The sequence below is a fragment of the Tursiops truncatus genome, chromosome 19 (genome assembly GCF_011762595.2).
Source record: "Tursiops truncatus isolate mTurTru1 chromosome 19, mTurTru1.mat.Y, whole genome shotgun sequence".
NCBI classification, from domain to species: Eukaryota; Metazoa; Chordata; class Mammalia; order Artiodactyla; family Delphinidae; genus Tursiops; species Tursiops truncatus.
In genome coordinates, this window is record NC_047052.1 from 15,525,347 (window position 1) to 15,543,590 (window position 18,244).

Consider the following 18,244-nt stretch of genomic DNA (forward strand, 5'->3'; position numbering starts at 1 on the left):
CTGCCAGAGCACGTCTCTGAAAAAGGAGGTGGGACCACAGGGGAAGGCAAAGAGTTGATTTAAATTCTCTTGAACCAAATGTTTTATATTTTCAACAGATATCGAGATGGGATCTGCATTTCCCCACAAGGACTGAATGGAAGGGTCTATAATGGAAACTGCTGTCTTGAAAATACCCCAGGATCTAGTACGCCAGAACCCTGAAGTTGACGCCTATCACACACACCCTGGTGGTGGTACTGAACACCAGGCACGAGAATGGTTTCAGGAGACTGTTCCAACCACAAGATCCCCATCCTTGAACAGGCAAGTCAAAGAGTCGTGTACACTCCAGCTCTAGGGAGACTCAGTGGAAGGGACCTGAGGTTTTATTGCTGTTAGAGAACTTGAAAAGGGAAGCTTCCTATCAGGCCAGCACTCAGAGGTTTTGTGTGATAGCCATAGAAGAAGCGCTAATTGGGCGGCTATTTAATACTGGGAGAATCACCAAGAGCAGAACCCACCTGTGTTGGATGGAGTAAAGCCTGGCAAGGAGGGGCTGTTGAGGCCGGGGAGCAACACGGGAGGAATGCCCTGGATTGCCGGATATGCCGTAGGAAGGTTGAGAGCCTGAAGAGGGGCGTTGTCAAACATCCCTTGCTGCTGAGCTGCCAGTCCGAGGACCTCATTGGCCTTTTTAATCCGGTCCAACTCTTGTTGAGCCATCAACTGACGTACAGTGGCTGGGTCAAAGTATTCTTTCTCCTTGTCCAGCTGGCTTCCAATGGTGTCTTTAACTTTGGAGATATGCTGTTGGGAAAAGATATGGTCACGTACAGACAGCCGAGCGCTGTACTTGATGCCACACAAAGTGCACTCTGTTTTGGGTCCCTCGTAACTTGTTTGGTTTATACCAAAATGCTTGGCCATGCTTAACTTGGACTTCTTTTCTTTTGCCCGGGCATTCTGGAACCAGACCTGAACCACTCTCTTTGGCAGTCCAATGTCATTGCCCAGGACTTCACACTCTAGCATGGTGGGTGTCCTGTAGTCATTAAAGCATGACTTGAGGACCTTCAGCTGCAGATTGGTCATCTGAGTGCGAAAACGTTTCTGCCCGGGCCTATCCCCACTGTCTCCAGATTTGCCTGCTGACCCACTTGCACCAGGGCTTGGGGAGCAGGGGTCTGCAAGGCTCGAGGTTTCACTGTAGTCCACTGTACCTTCATTGTCATATTCCTTGCTGTAAAAGCTCGGGGCTGGGCTGACCAGACCGGATGACAACCGATCTTCATACTCGGACATTGCCATCATAGCCGCTTTGGTCAACCCTTCACTGGGCGCGGAAGAGGATTTGGTTTCAGTTGCTATTCCCGTCGCACTGTCGTTATCCGCATTGCCCTCGTCTCCAGTAGTGGTATCTGTGATCGCTGTGTTGACTGAGGAACAGTCGTCGTTGTCCAGCTTAGTTTGGTCAAAGTTTAGATTAACTGAAGACATGGAAGGGCTTTCAAAGTCTTCAATCCCTTCCACCTTGATGGAAGAAGGGCTAAGAAGAGTTCTAGGAGACAACTCCATGGTTTTGCTCACAGGTGAGAGGGGAACACCTTGGCCATCACTACTGCTTGGGGGTAGGTGGGAAAAGCTAGTTCCATCAAAAATATCTCCTTTCATCTGGAGTCCCCCATCGCAGTCTAAGAGCATTGCAGACAGAGTTAGGTTGTAGCCAGCTCTCTTGGCTTCATGCCAATGACGGGACCGGATATGAGCCTCCAGGGCAGTCTTGGCTTTGAAGAGCGCTCTGCAAAAAGGGCATCTCCTGTGGGCCTGCGCTGGGCCCACAGCCCTGAACTGTCCTTTCCTTTCCCGGGCTCGGGTGTTCTGAAACCAGACTTGTACCACACGTTTCTTCAGACCCACCTCATGCGCAATGTGATCCAACATCTTTCGAGTTGGATTGGAGTCCAAGAGATACTTTTGGTAGAGAATTTCTAGCTGTTCTGGTGTAATAGTTGTCCTCAAACGCTTGTCTCTCTGAGGTTCTTCTCCTCCCGTCCCACTGTCGTTTTCTCCAGGGCTGGCACTGGCCTTTTCCTCCAGCTTCCTCTTGAGAGTGTTCATCGTGGAGGTGGGAGTTGAAGGGGAAGTGGCCGAGCTTGCCGGAATCTGAGGTATGGCCCCGGAGAGCAGCTGGCTTGCCAGCAGTGGGTTACTCGGGTCAAACAGCATGAAAGGCATATCCAGTGACCTGTCCAAAAACTGGGGGTGGATGAACTGGTTCTGTGCGCTCAGAAAGTGAAGCTGCTGGTGCTCCTGCCAGTGCTCAAACGACGGGAACGCCAGCTTGCACTGCTCACACTGGTAGGGGATTAGCTGCGGAGGTAGGTTGGCCAGCTGCTGAGGAGTTGACGTGTGGAGGGGCTTAAGGGGCAGGTGGGAGAGCTGGGAGGGACTGGGGCTCGACTGGGCCAAGGGGCACTGAGGGGGGGGCACTTGTGGAGGAGGCTGGGGCAACGAAGCGGGGGACGTCAGCTGCGGGAGCTTTTGCTGGGCTGCATTTGTCTTCTGCTCGGGCTGGTCTTGCTGCTGCAGTTCTGCCTTTGGTTGTCCTTGCTTTTCTTGGGTCTGGTTTGGCTGTGCACTGGGAGGTTCAGCCTGCTTTGGTTTCTCATCACTCGCCTCTGGTTTTGAACTGAAGGTGGCCAGTTCGTCAGCCTCTGATGTAAGCTGCAAGAAAGCAGCGGAAGCTGTACTGGCCGTTTGTGCCGGGGTGCTGTAAGCCTGGGAGGGCATCGGGGTGCTGCACGAGGAGCTGGTGGGCGTCAGGATTTCCATGGCGTCCATGGAATCCTCGTTTTGGCTGTCATCCTGCCCCTCCTCGTCCTCATCCTTGTAACACAGCTTCTTCTGGTGCTTGATGAGATCAAAGATGCGCTGAAACACCAGGCTGCATTTTTTGCACTGGTAGTTCAAGTTGCTCGTTCGAATATACCTATCATTTGTAAGTTCCCGCCGCTCTCCATCTTTGCCCTCTCCCTGATTCTCGTAATTTTTCCTGGCCTTCTGTCGGGCGTTTTGAAACCAGACCACTATGACTCGGGTTGGAAGGTTCAGTAAATTAGAGAGTTGCTCAAATTCATCGTCCTTGGGGTAAGCGTTGGCATCAAAGAAGTCCTGCAGGACCCTCAGCTGGTAGTCAGTAAATCTTGTTCTTGAAGACCTCTTGCTCCCCCAGTACTCCTGCTTCTGAGGTTCTGGTGAAGGGGGCCGAGAGTCGATCTTGAGCTCCTCCAGGCTGGTGATAGGAGGATTGCTGAAGTTGTAAGGGGAGTCCTTGTTACGCTGCCGCTCTTTGAAGAGAGTGTTTCTGAACCAGTGCTTGATCACTTTCTGGGGCAGCCCAGACTTGTCTGCCATCTCTTTGATCTGCTCTTCACTGGGGGAGTTGTTAATGTCAAAATACTGCCGCAGGACTCGGAGCTGGTCATCGGTGATCCTAGTGCGAGGCCTCTTGTTCTGTTGCTGGAGGAGACTTGGATTGAGCTGATGCTGGTAGAGCTGGGCCAGGTCCGCAGGCAGAGGCTCCACAGGTCCAAGCTGAGGGGGCAGCTGGGCCGGCAGGGTCTGCAGCGGCATCGTCTGCATCATCAGTGGTGAGAAGATGGGCAGCTCCATGGGCATGGAGAGCTGGGTCAGCGGCACGGATGGCTGGGCCGGTGCAATCGTGGGCGAGGTGATGGGTGGCGCTGACACGGGGATGGCTGGGGTGGAGGCCGGCGGGGGCGGCGCTGCCGGAAGCGGGGGCGGCGGCGGGGGTGGGGGCGGAGGCGGCGGCTCGGGGGTCTGAGGCCTCAAGGGGTACAGCTTGTCGTAGTGCTCTCGGTACTGTTTGGCAAATCTCTCCAGCTGTTTAAAGGGAAAGTAATTCTGGTGAACATGCTCTTGATGACTCTTTAAAATCAAGATGTTCGAGAACAACTTGCCACAGGAGTCGCACTCGAGCTTTTCCGGATTCTCCCCCTGCTCGGTCTTCCCGTTCTTCTTCTGTACCTTCTGCTTGTTCTCGTTGTACTGAATGACCAGCTCAAAGCCAAAGTTCTCCAGCAAGGCCTTGGTGGCGTTCCCTCTGGCGTCCGAGGCGATGCGTGGAGGGAGCGTGGAAGGCTCACAACTACCCCCTGGGGCCAATTCTTTCTTCTCTTTGGCCTTCAAGGCATCGGGAAGTGATTCCTTTGGTCCCGAGTTGCCCTCTCCCCCCTCGGCACCGTCCCTCTCTCTCTGGCTTTCTTTTTCCTTTTCTTTGATGACCAATTTGTTTTTCTTCTCGATGTGCTGGCTGGGCTGTAGGAGTGCAGAGTGACTCTGGGGCAGAGAGAGCTGGCTCTGCTGCTGCAGGACCTGCTGATGGCCCTGCTGCGGGACCTGAACCTGAGCCTTCAGCTCTTCCAGCAAGCCTGGGCCCGCCCCCGTCAGCGTCAGCGCCCCGCTCGTCACTGGCAGGCTCACCTCGGGGCTGAGCTGGAACTCGGCGCTGGGGATGTAGAAGGGGAAGAGGAGATGCTGCTGCTGCTGCAGCTGCAGCAGGGTCTCCGTGGCCATGGGGAAGTGAGGAAGGAGGGTGGGGCTAAACAGCTGGGACTGGATCAGGGCCGCCTGCTGCTGCAGCTCCTGCTGCAGGTGAGCTTGAACTTGGGCCTGGGCCTGGGCCAGGGTCTGTGCTTGCTGCTGCTGCTGCCTGGATGTGATCATATCTGCCAGCTTCTTCCGATTGGCTTCCTTGGGCTCTGAAGGGGAAGCAGTGTTGGCACCGCTGGGGTTCCCCAGGGGTGGCATGCCTGCACTTTCAGCGGACACTTGGCTCAGTAAGCTGGAGCTTGGAGCAGTGCCAGCACTGCTCGGATTGGTGGTGGTAAAGGTGTTACTGCCACTGGTGCTCACAGGACTTGGGGTGGAGGAGCTCAGGGAGACACTGCTGCTGTTCCCGGTGCCATTGCTGCTGCCACTTGCAGCCTCCAGCTTGGCTGCCCGGGCCTTGGTTTGATGCAACACAGACCTCATATGGATCTCCAGCGTGGAACTCTGGCTATAGGCCACGTTACAAGTGTTACACTTGAAAGGTTTGTTGTCAGGGCTGCTGGTGGGTTCTGGCTGACCAGCTGCCGATTCTTGAAGGGCTCTCTTCAACTTATGCAGGTGGGAGACAGAATTGTAGTGCACTAGCAGGATGTTCTTCTGAGTGAAAGATTCCTTGCAGACGGTACACTTGTAAGGGCGAGAAGGGTCTAGAAATTTTTCCATGGTGAAGTTGGGGCCTTTTCTGAAAGGGAGAGCTCTCTTTGGCTCTGAGCCCGAGTCTTCTTGTACCGACCCAGAGTCACTGCCCGTCGGGCTCTGTTTATCCTCCAAGTCACTCTCTTCTTCCTTGTCTTCCTCAACGATTATGGTATGGTCCTCGGCCAGGGTGGGGTCTCCCATTGCCAGGAGGTCTCCATTGGCCAGAAGGCCACCATAAAGCTGTTGGATGTCGGCCTCACTCAACTCCAGGTGGCTCGTCTCGAGGTGTTTTTTCAGAGCCTGGAAAGTTCGGAAACTGCGCTGACAGAGACAGCACATGGTGGCAGCTCTGATCACGTGGTACTGAGAGTGGAGCTGCAGCTTTTCCACGGTCTTGAAAGCTAGGCTGCACTGGTTGCAGCGGTACTTGTACACGTGGCGATCCGACACGGGCAGCTGAGGCCTCTTGGCGTGAACCTCGTTGAAGTGCGTCTGGAGAGTGGCGGAAGTTTTGAAAACCTGGTTGCACCCCTTCTTCCAGCACAGGAAGCCTGAATCTTCTCTCACAGAGCCTGGGTCAGCGGGAGAGGGTTTCACATCTCCACTGTGTTCTGTGCTGGCAGAGGGCAAGATGTTCTTTCCCAGATCATCTGAGGTTTCTGGAAAAAAAAAAAAGCCCAATGATAAAGAAGGCTTAGAGCTGTCTACCCAGCAAGGCCTCATGAACAGAGTCTCATGATGAGGGAAATAAATACCCAACCTGCAGACACACACTCTCCACAGAGCCCCACACCGCTGAGAGCACGTGTTATATAAGCAGGTGCACAGGAACAGAGAGGAAGAAAAGGAGATACAAAAAGTCTCAACTGCTAGTAGGCCTATACCATAGCACAAATCTGCCTTTTAAACAATATTTGTTTGTTTCAATTTCTCAAGAACTGGCTTGAAGGGATACCCCCTTTACATGGATCTGAATTATAGAATATGTGAATTCATGCTGTCCTAAGCTGTGGGGAATTTGCAAGAATTGCTATCCACTGTAATATAAGAAATTTTGGGATATATGTATTTTTAGGCATTAAATTTCTTGTTATAATGTGACTTTGGACTGTCCTCTCTATTCAATAAGCAAAGAACATTCAAGTGGCCAATTATGAAAACACATTAAAACTTTTCTCTACAGTGAGATCATCACCCATAAATATTCTGACCCTTTTTTGGGTCAGCTGTATGCTGCCTAATATGGAAAAATCACAAGGGAGACACGGTGGGGCAGTAGTGTGGTGTAACTCTTCCCAGCTTAAACCTCAGCTGCTGACAAGGTGTCAAAGATGTAGGAGAGACTCATAAACAGAGGTCTAAGGCCCCATCCAGCTAGGACCCACCGTGGGGCACCAGCAGCATCTATGCCTACAACAGTGTTCTTTCCAAATGCACCTCTCCGCTGCCTCCCATAAGGCACTCCTGGAAGTCTCAGAGAAGAGCTCTGTGCAGAGATGACAGCACCTAGAAAGACAACTAATCCAGTGCCCTGAGGTCACCCATGTGCTCCACAGGTCCCTAATAATTAAGTCCTCAGAGAGGGAGTATTTGATGGCTTAGGGTGGTAAGTCATGGGTCTACTGGCTGACTCTCTGGTTAGTCACTTCCTCACTGTATAGTCAAGGGGACAGATGTCCACCAAAACCCCACTGGTTCTCACCTGCTTTTCTCACTTCAAACCATATGAAGTGTGTACACAGATACATGCCAAGAACCAGAGCATCAAGTAGCTGACAACGGTGCCCCTCATCCCTTGAAAAGTTACATTCAGCTTTTAGGAGTATCGTAAAGAATTCCTGGCACTCTTGCGCCATGAAAATTTTGGCCCCAGGTTTCATTTTGTTTACTCTTCTCAGGGGTCAAGAATAATGACACTAACCAGGCTGCTTTCCTGCCTCCTCCAAACTGGAGTTCCCGTCCCGATCTGGAACAGCCGCTGGGAGAAACAGGCTGCTGGGCATCACCATCTCAGGGGTAGTCACCTGAAGAGCAAGCGGTAGAGAAGCGAGGAGAGTCAAAGGGCGAGGAAAGAGACACAAAATAGGGAAATGTGTCAAAATTATTTAATAAGCAAAATTAGCCTTCACCAGTGTAAAGCTGGAGGTGTCACTTTTCATAGCTCACTGAAGATTCATGTTTATTAGACAAAGCTCACATCAGTCAAAAGCGTTTCTACGGTTACATTCTGGACATAATTAGCAGTGCACACTTGAAGAATAATCTTATTATTAATATTTTTCCTTTATGCAGAATTTTGACTTTGATCACTGACAATGTTTTGTCATGGGCTGTGAAACTTCTTGTGCAACCAATTAGGTAGATAAGTTGAAAGGCCCACCTTAAGCTGCTGAAAACATAATAAGGGCCCTAATTAAATCATACCTAGTAAAGTACACTGTAATCTTGAAGCAGGGAGCATTGTAGTACTGTTTTCAGAATGTATTCAGGCAAGAAGAGGAGGGGAATAAGAGCGAAGGAAAGGGTGAGAAGAAGAGAAGGGAACAAAGGAAAGGCTAAGGACACGCAGACACACTGGCAGATTTTTCCAGGAAACAACATTTTGTAACCCTTTACAAGCTGAGATCAAGTGCAAATGAGCATTTCTTATGACTCACTTCAGTCAGGATTTCTCCTGGGGTCTTTGCCTGAGGTACACAGCATCAGAGGGGACTTCTGGCCAGTGTCCCAGCCGCAGAGGGTGCCCCGCACCCTACGTTCTACAACAGGGCAGCCCCACCTTGGCCACGGCTGTTGTTTCCCAATACAGCAACTCCAGAATTAGCCTGGGTCAAAAGAGCTACAATTTAAGGTCAGATCTTTCGGCATTTATTTCTCCAGGCTTTCCTGCCATCTGGCCGCAAGCTTGTCCAAACAAGTTATCATCTGCCCTCCATTAACGTGATAGGAGGCCCTCAACATCCAACGTAAGGCTAAAAGGTTCTTCATTTAAGAAGCAGCAATATCCCTTTGCCTACTATAGGATGGGAAGGTAGTTGGCGATGATATTCCCAAATGAATTAGAAATCGTTCCCTGTTTGATGACAGCCTGAGAAGCAAACTGACCCTGAGGTTACAGGAACAGAAACTTACAGTCACCACTAACCTTTGTACATGGCACGCAGCCCCACCTGGAGGCATTACTTTCCCATCAAACACAGCTATTGAGATAGTATCTTCACTTGCTGTTACAAAGATTGGAACGCCTAGATTACTGTTCAAAATTAAATATTTAAAATAAATTACTATTAATTTTTAATGGTTCGAGGATCCTGGCCTTGCTCAAAATCACTGCTGACGTGTTCACTAGAATCATCAGTGGTAGGTTCCACTCCTCCTAAAGGAAACTCAGACAGCTGTCCCCATAAATCCAAAAAGGTAACTCCTCAATACATTTCAGGGTATTAGGATAATCTCAGCAACCCAGATGCCCGTAGGTGCAAAAATTAAGCAACAGGCACTACGAAGAAGGGCTCTGAGGAACCCTGCGTTTACGAAGAGCAGGTGCGTGGCAGGTGAATGTGACACAGAATCCCTGCTCTCACAGAATCTGCACCCTCACACAAAGCTCGCCAGCAGCTGCTTACGGCTAGCTGTGGATGAATCGTTAGGAATGGAGCGGAGATGGCCAAACTCATTCCATCTATTTTCTTTTTAATAGAAAGCATTTCTGACCAGTGTGGTTGGGGAGTCCAGCGGGAATCCAAGAAGTGAAAGGTCACCGATTAATTTATAGTCCTCAACCGAGGGGGAGCACGAGGTTGGGGGCAAGAGAGGGAGAAAGGGAAAGGAAAAAAGACTCCCCCCCACACCTCCTTTCTCGGCTGTAGCTGCAGGATCAGTCCTTTCCTGGGATCTTTAGGAATTATGAAAAATGAATCATGAGAAGTGAAAAAAAAAAGCCCTACAGAGTAAAAAAGAATAAAATTATCTAACACCTCAGCTGCACATCATTATAGAAAACTGTGGGCTTTTTATACACATTACAGTAAGGCAGACATCCCCTCTAACAGACTCAGTACGACGGATCAGTAATTGTTTTCATACACTTTAATTAGAAAAACTCAGATGGCTATGAATAATAATGGAAAAGAGAGACTTTTGCACTTGAAAGGTTGAAGTCAATCAAGTGTGAATGACGGCAAAAAAGAAAGAAAAAAAAGACACCAATTCATCAGCCCTCTGTTGTCTCGCAGCGACTTTAATCATAATTCCTGATTGGGATTCAAGAAGGCAGTAAGCAGCGGTTCTTTGTCTGCCTTCACCTTCCATCAATTAACTCTCCCCAAAATATAATCATCAACCTCACATGCTCCTCTGCATCTTAATCTGGGCCCCCAAACCTGTAAGTCTTGCCTCATACGTGTTTACGTAATTACTTCTATCTACCTGCATCTTCTCATCTATAGTGTTACCCAACCTCTCCCTGAAAACAAACAAAAATGTTGGGTATATAAAATCTTTTTTTTTGCTGTACGTGGGCCTCCCACTGTTGTGGCCTCTCCCGTTGTGGAGCACAGGCTCCGGACGCGCAGGCTCAGCGGCCATGGCTTACGGGCCCAGCCGCTCCATGGCATGTGGGATCCTCCCGGACCGGGGCACGAACCCGTGTCCCCTGTATCGGCAGGCGGACTCTCAACCACTGCGCCACCAGGGAAGCCCTATAAAATCTTAATGGGCAAGAAGTGCCCAGAAAGCAAAGAAGAAGACCCCTAAAGAGAATCCTAAGGATCTAGAAATTCTGGTGCGGTCTGTCTGCGCATGGGTCTGAAGAGAGAGGTTGCGATGGAAGCCTCTTTGCTGTACAGGACGCTGGAGGGCCCCACGTCAGCTCTCGGACACTAATGTTCCCGTGTCCGTGTCCACTACTCCCTCTCCTACCAGCTTCTCAAGCTCATCACTCAAAGTTACCACGCTTTTTTGTAAAGAGCCAAAAATACGGTCCTGCCAATGGCTCTCTGAGGAATTCTGCTCACGGAAGAAAATGAAAGTTGGCCAAAGGCTGAGTTCCTTCAATACTTGCCTTGGCACTCCTTGTTTCCCAATCATATCTGGCTGCCACACAGTGTGGAAGGTTGAGTCTATCCCAGCCAGCCTCTGATGGACGGCTGAAAGTCCGTGGGAAAGGCGGTCACTCAACAGTGCTGGGCAGAGTTCTGTAAAGACCTTCCCTTTCTCTAGGAGCGTCGGAGCATGCCAGTGTGTGAGAGGACAAAACCTGGCCACAGCGTCGTAAGCAGAGCCGCCCCAAACGTGTCCAAACCACAGAGACCCTCGGAGGACTAGATGCCGCCAGCAGCTCCCCTGTCCCGACAGCGTACGCGGCATTACACATTCACTCTCTCTGCCCCAAGCCCTCCCATCCACACACTCAAAAGCCAAACAAAAAGTTTTACGTTTGGCCAAACAATAGTACACAATCAGTCTAAACACCTATGCTTCCTACACTGACACCCATGTAGATTGATTCTTCCAATAATCTTACACCCATAAACACTGAGTATGTTAAGTTACATTCCCCCATAGTCTACTCATTAATGTATAGAGGGGACCTCAGACTATTAAAACAGACTTTGAACCAAAAGTCAGAGTTTTTCTGGTTAGAAAATTCAATTGCTTAGAGCCATTACTGCCTCAGAACTTGAGTCTCTCAAGCTCGGCGGCCATGACCACGCAAAGCAGCTCTGTGGTGATGATCTGGATACCACATGTGCTCCTCTCAGCCAAGTCAAGCATGCAGAGTTGACGGAAACGTAGGAAGAAAATATCATCCGAACAGGCGCAGTACCTTCCTAACAAGTAAACAAGTCTCACATGTAACAAGGGAAATGTGGAGTTCTGCTCTGATGCTGAAAATCTTCAAGTTCAAGCAATTCTCACATATGACGATAGAAACAGAAGAGCTCCATGCCGGTACTAAGAATCTTCACGCTTAAGCCATTCCAAAACAACTTAGTTGATGAAAAGTAAGGGCCTCAAATGACTCTGCTCATCCATTCATTTGACCATCATTCACTAAACTTTGTACAAGGTCCCCATGCTGCACGCTTGTGAGACAGCAAGACCGGGTCCCTGTGTCCAAGAAGCTCACATCCAGAATAATTAACCTTCTAGAGATCATAAACTCATTAGAAAATCTGACGAAAGTTGCAGCCTCCTAGAGAAAATACTTTTAAAACAAACTATCGTAGATAATTTCAGGAAATCACAGGCTCCCTCGAGGGAAATTCCGGGATTCAAGTTAATTGCCCTTGAACTACTAGGAAAGGTGACGTGGGTTTGTAAATACCTAGTTCCTACCTCCTGTTCAGTTCACCATTATTTTGGATTATGACTTAACGCATTTCAAGTTTCTATGAGGTGAGTGGGCCCGAAAGCCCCAAGGACACACCTTATAAAACCCAGAGTCTTAGATGTGGGTCTGGTCCCCACTGTGACATCTGGGAGGGGCCGCTGATGTTGACTCTTTTTCGATAGAAGAAGCTGGAATTATAAGGAGCCCTCCCCACTCCTTGCTTTCTCTGGGTCATGGATATGAAATGACCAAATACCACAACTTGAGCAGCCAAGGGGTGTATACACTTTGCTGAATTCTGAACGGGACTGCTCATGCAAATTCACCTCTCAAGGCCACCCTGTCTGAGGTTAGAGCAATGCAACCAACAAGTTCCACATGCTGGAAAGCAAAGGTACTTTCTTAGAGCGAGTACTGAACTTGGTTTCTCTGAGACCTTCATCCCCACAGCCTTGGCATTGCTCACCTGAGTAGAGCTTCTTTCTGAAAGGCTCTCTATTCCAAGTGAAAGTACAGATTTGCCAAAACCTAGACTCCCAAGGAGACTCAAGTCCTTCATATTTCAGTAAAAAAAAATCAAGAGAATGAAGAAACTCAGGTGGAGGGAAAAAAAGAGGGAAAAAGCCTCAGACACAGGCCTTCCTGGCACAGACCTGGCCGGTCTCTACACCTTGTGAATGAGGCATTGGTCCTGTTCAAAAAACAAGCATGGAGTTAAAAGCCAACCGCTTCCAGAACTGAGCATTCTAGCTAGTGGGGGACCCAAAGTCGACGGCGCCAGTGAGGGTCTGGCTGCTCACTTCCTCCCCTGACCTCGATGGCTGCCAGCTGGTCTCTGCACATCTGCAGCCAGCAAGCCCGGCAACTCACGGCAGCAGAGAGAGCTTCAGAGGTTTTTCCCTCCTTCCCTTTACTACCTTCCAAATGTGCCAGGCTGGGCGCTGGACCACGGAGTCGAGAGGGCTGTTTCTCTCTTTGTCTCGTTTCCCTTCTAAAATGTCTTCCTATGTCGTTGTCTATCTTTTTTGTTGTTTTTTTTTAAACCTAAAACCCAAGAGGAAGAATTGTAGGGCCATATTAACAATTCATATGGGCCAGAAACAAATGCAGCCCTGAACCAGATTTTAAAATCTAAGAATGAGAAAGACTGAAAAAGGAGGTAGGTGGGAGAACAGGAAACATATGAACAGTTCACACATGCGCACGCACACACACACACACACACACACACACACACACACACACACACAGTGAGTGAGGGAGAAAAAAGCTGAGAAGGGGACTGAATTGGAGAGAAAAGCTTCATTAGACTTGGAGAGGCAAGCAGTGGCAGTATACCAAGGTCACTTTTAATTTAGACCATCTAATTGGCAAACAGGCTCCAAATGGCTATCACCTCACAGGGCTTGGAATTAATGGAGCCCGATTATTTTCATTACCCTCCTCTGAGATGGAGACAAAGTGAGAGCTGGTACCCAAGTGGGTGCCACAGCCTCAGGGCCGCTGGCCACCCGAGAGCCCCCAGTGCAGGGGGGCCAAGCAGCCAGCCTGATCTGGAGACTCGGATGCACAGGCACACGACGAGCAGAGACAGACGCTGACCGAAAACATCACAGGAGACAGACAGCTGGGGCGGGCTGGGGGTGGAGGGGACCTGCAGGCAGTGCAGGTCCAGGGGCAGCCAAGGGGAATCTGTGCGTGGACAAAACGTACAGAATAACTAAGGGAGTGAAGACGAAGGGCTAGAGAAAGAGGTGTTCCTGGGCTGCTCCAGAGCCAACCCCCTTCTCTGCCATGAGGTCATACTCTGTTAAGTGACTGGGGAACAAAGACAGTTTCCCCGTATTAGTGCTCCGGGATCCCAGTGGTGTGTCCTGCCACTTAGAAGGACAGTGATCAATTAGAATAATTTAAGACTACTGATATGCATTGTAGGTGGTCTTTCCCATTCTCATTTAGGGGCCAGAAACCTGTCCCCTATGCCCTCAACCCTCCTCGCCTAAAACTGTGAGACAAAGGAGGGCACGAGCAGCAGCCCCTAAATCCCCACCACCAGTTCGGAATCTCGGACTTCTCGGTAAATAGGTGAGAATTCTATGGAACTGACATCGGGGGCGGGTCGCTCAGTTGGGTCTGGAGGGGCACCTGTCTCACCGCCTTAAGCTTTATAGATTTCCGTCTTTCATATGACGTGTGTAAAGACACCGTTTGGAGCTCTGTTTCCAATAGGCTGAGCAGAATGAAGTGGTATGGGTGCAGTTTCCATAGCGGAGGGCCAGAGCTGCAATTGTTCCCAGTGGAGAATATTTTTCAAGCCCCTTCATCGGTAAAAAGAAGGGGGCCCATGGAAGACACAGATATGAGATGCAGAGCATAAGCAAGCAACTGTTACCATAGCAACAGACATATTAGACACTGCAGGTTCCTGAAAGCTGTCTGATAAGGTATTATTAAATGAAGCCTCCTCAAAACACTCTCCATTTACAACTGAACGGAAAGGCATTGTAGAGAAAGTAATCTATTTCCATTTATCAGGGTGGAATTTACTTTTAGAGAGACTGAAACCCAATTCAAGCCAGATCCTGGGCCCTTGGACCCAAACAGCAAAAAGTATTTCCCAGAATTTATAGCTTTAGCTACCCTGGACATACCCCGTGTCTGCCAGGAGCTGTCTGTTTGGTGGATCTTGCCAGGCTCTCCTAGTTTGCAGCCAAAGGCAGTGAACTCAGTCAATCTGGCAAGGAAGAAGATTCACTCCTCTCACTGCCATTCATCCCAGCCACTCAAGGATAAAGCAGACATAACTTTCTCCTCTTGGAGGATGAATGACTGAACACTGACCATTCCTTAATGATATGGTTTAGGAAATGCAGCTCTGATTTGAGGGGCATTTCTCAGAGTTTCCTGCTCTAGTTGGCCAGGAACAAACAGATGTATCATCAGAAAGCCTAACCAATACTTTCCCTTGGCCAATTTTCTAATAAAATTGCTGTAAAATATCCTCCAGGGGCATGATTCTAACCACAGGTTCATTATAAACACTTAGTTGTAAAACAATTGCGAATTTCATATTAACACCAAACTTTTCAGAGGAAGGACAATGGCAACTATTTAATTTGTCAGGGCAGAGACCAAGATCAGCAGTCCAGTCCTCAAATAGGATGCTGGGCTCACCCCAAGGTATGGCCACAAACGCCCCTCTAACCCTGGTTGCTCATCTTTTCCTGCTGATGCTGCTAAAGGGTCGAGGTGGAGTTGCTTCATTTAGCTCAATGCAAACCATCCTCATGACTTGAGAAACCAATTCAATGCTGACAGCCATGCAGTAACTCCATCTTCTCATGCAAAGACAGGGTACCAAATCATCCTTATATACGCCTTTAAATCGAGTGTAAAACCCTTATGATTACATTTCCCACAACTTTCAACTGTTATTTCTGAATCCATTAACTTTCTCTTGTTGCTAGCAAATGAACTTCCTATAGTCAGCACATTTCCCACAATTTGCACATTTTTTTCAGAAATATTTAGAAAACATCTCCATTGTCTGCTATGGGCAAATGAGGTAGGTACACAGGGGTTCCTGTACAAGGTGCCAAGCACAGCCCCTTTAGGGAGTGTGTTTCTCCTCCGTAATTATGTTCTTAGGGAGTCTTCTCAAATAGGGTTTATTAACCTGTTTCCATGGATGGATTTTAGGGTATCCTTATGCTCTCTGGCATTGTACACACAATTTTGAACATGGAGAATATTTGAAAGAGTTCTTAATAGTAGTTGTCAAACTTTAGTGTGCACAGAATACCCAGTAAGGCTACTGAACCGTTTTCACCAGCGTCTCCAAAAAAAAGGTTGAGAATCACTGCTTGAGTGGGTAACACCCAGAAATATCTTAGGGATTGGTACCCAAGCAAACACAGCAGTAACATCCTCCTCTCAAAGACTCTGTTGATAAATGAAGAAGATTCATAATGACCACCAGACTTGCTACTTTGAATGTACCATTCTGTTGCTGTTATAAAAGTATGACAAACAATGGATATTTGAAATGTAATTTATATAGTAGTCCCTAGGGATGTATAAATGAAACTTACTGTCTGATGTAAACCAATCATACAGATTACTACAGGCTCACATTTCCTAGACCAGACTGATATTAAACAGGAGAAATAATCACCAGAGCAGAAGGACGATGTATTGAAAATGCCACCCTCCCCACATCTCTTCCTGTTTCTTCAGGCTCCCATGGTTCCAGGCCATCTGTGGGAAGTATGATGAGGCCTGAGGAAAATCCCCCTTGTTACTTCCAAGGCTGGAGAGAATTCCAGGGGAATTTGTAACAGAAACCCACCCATCCACAAAAGGAAGTTTCCACTTAGAACCTTTCAACCATGTTCACCAGTCTGTCTATTTGAAAATACCCATGGAAAGTGCATTTACACTTGAAATGAAACTCATGCTAGGTCACCTTAGAGCCTGCCATTGGCTGCTAAGGTCCTCTTGACGCATCATCAAATGTATGTTCCTCACAACTAAACATCATTTACAATGTTATTCATTAATTTTGCGTAACCAAGTGGAATGGGAAATGCCTAGAGGTTACACATCTGTGACCTGCATGGGAATCTTCACACGAAAAGGCAATCAAATTAACTTATTACTCCACTGTTGAAGGAAGTTAGAGGTGAGAATTTTTCTCTTTGGGGGTTTTTCCTCTAGTGATCAGGAAAGGGCTTTCCAGCAGCCCAAGCATACACAGAATGCAGGATACTGGTATCGCCTGTAGACGTTTGAAAAGTTTTCTCATTACATTAGATTTAAATCCTTATACTAATCTTTTGGGCCATGTTTACAGTGGCCACTTAGAGCCATGCCCCGCAGGTGTAGCAACATCATGCTCAAAATGCAAAGCCCTTGTTCATGACTCGCCACGTGCTACCCAACTGAGCACCTTCCTGCTTTGAGAATGAAAGCATCCACTTGAGAAACTCCCACGTCACAGGGCTACATTCTGCGAGTTTGCCACTTGCAGGGGCATCAAGTCAGCTAACCTCTCTGAGCCTCAGTTTCCTCAGCCGTCAATGTAAACGTGTCAAACTCTTTAAATAAAACAGAGTGGTTGTGAGGATGAAATGAGACATAATGAATTTAAGAGCAACCTAGAAGATGACCTGCTCAGTAAAGGTTTGGAGAATCTGAATAACAACTTCTTCATGTAAATGGTTAGCTACTCTAGGCCTCTGCGTCCTGAGGGGAGAGAGGAATGATAAGGCACGTTGAGAAATGCATATGTATTCAGCCCTTTAGGCCACAGTCAGGCCAAGTCTAAGGTGAACAAAGGTCACAGAACTATCTTTGACATTTCCAACTCTGCACTGGCTCTCGCATCCAGCAACAGAGTCCTGTCCATGTTGCTGCATCACCTTTGACCGCTGGGGAAAGAAAAGCCCCGAGGTCCTGCTCCCAGCTGCCTTACCGTCATGATGAGCTTCTCCACGCAGTCGGGCGCCACGCTGTGGAGGTGGGTGAGGTGCAGCTGGAGGTGGATCTTGTTGTTGAGCATGTCCTGGCACAGGGGGCAGCGGAGCATGGGCTGCACCGAGTGCTGCGTCATGGCGTGCACCCGCAGCCGGTTGACATCGGCGTTGCTGTACTTGCAGTAGGGACACTGGTACATCTGTGGGGAACACACAGCCACCCCTCCGGCTGAATCTTCAGTTCCCACCGCAACTGTGTCCGCCCCAAGCCCGCCCACCCAAGACTCCACTCCCCCCCTTCCCCCCAGTTATGTGAAACACTCCCCCACCAGCACAGCCCCTTCTGGCCTCACCTGCTCCGGTTTGGTCTCCTCTGATGTTTTTGGTCGCTTTGAAGAGAGAGGAGACTCTGAGCTACCTGGGAAGGAGATGCGTTTGGAGGTTGCAGGAGAATCTGTCAGCTCCTTCTCTGCTTGGCTTGATGATGCTGGAAGAAAAAGCAGAAGATGTAATACAGCAGCCAGACCAGGCCAGCTCCCAGAGGGTTTGCGTTGGGTGAAAATCAACATTCATTTATAGCACAGGATTTTCTTGAAACACCAAAATTAAAGTAGGATGAGCATCCGGACTGATTTATCAGGCATGCTAGAAAAGAAGCAAGTGTTTCTTTTTGTCCCCCATGAATTTCTGTCACTACACAACTTTAACAACTGAACACTAAGAAAAAAAGGTACAGAAATGGATTAAAAGGCTCTGAGTTGGATTAAGCTACATTCAGTCTATTCTGACCTCCCCCAATCAAGACACAATCTGCTGGCTTATGAGGGTGGGTGGGAAAGTCTCACCAATTGCTTTGCCAACCACGAGTCAACCCAAGTACCAGACAGACTCTGCTTTCATGGATGTAATAGATGATGTGCTTCCAACTTTATTGTCACAGCTCTTGAAATCACAGCACAGCACAGCACATCACAGGAGACATGATAAATGGGACGGACCCGAGAAAGGTTTACACGGATATCTGCATACAAATGCATGCAAAAAAGTCAAGTGTGGCTTCAGCAACTTGCTTCTGGGGAAGAAGTAACTGAAGAGTGGAACTAGATAGGGCGTGACTCCAACTTCTAATCGAGCCAGTGCTCCAGACACAAGAGTTTATTCAGAGTGGGTGGTTCAGAGGGAA

General features: G+C 48.6%; 1 protein-coding gene across 6 annotated transcripts in view; it reads right to left on the reverse strand.

The window, feature by feature from the left end:
* Positions 1–18,244, reverse strand: part of ZFHX3 (zinc finger homeobox 3) — a 255,989-nt gene that overhangs the window by 9,421 nt on the left and 228,324 nt on the right. For all 6 annotated transcript variants that reach the window (XR_012328293.1, XM_073796854.1, XM_073796856.1 and 3 more), the window contains 4 exons: positions 17,415–17,548; positions 17,061–17,261; positions 7,175–7,277; positions 504–5,912 (listed from right to left, as the gene is read on the reverse strand). Coding sequence is in view for 5 of the 6 variants with exons in the window: in XM_073796854.1 (XP_073652955.1) it covers positions 504–5,912; positions 7,175–7,277; positions 17,061–17,261; positions 17,415–17,548 (5,847 nt within the window). In the remaining variant the exon portion in view is untranslated. The remainder of the gene's footprint in view (positions 1–503; positions 5,913–7,174; positions 7,278–17,060; positions 17,262–17,414; positions 17,549–18,244) is intronic.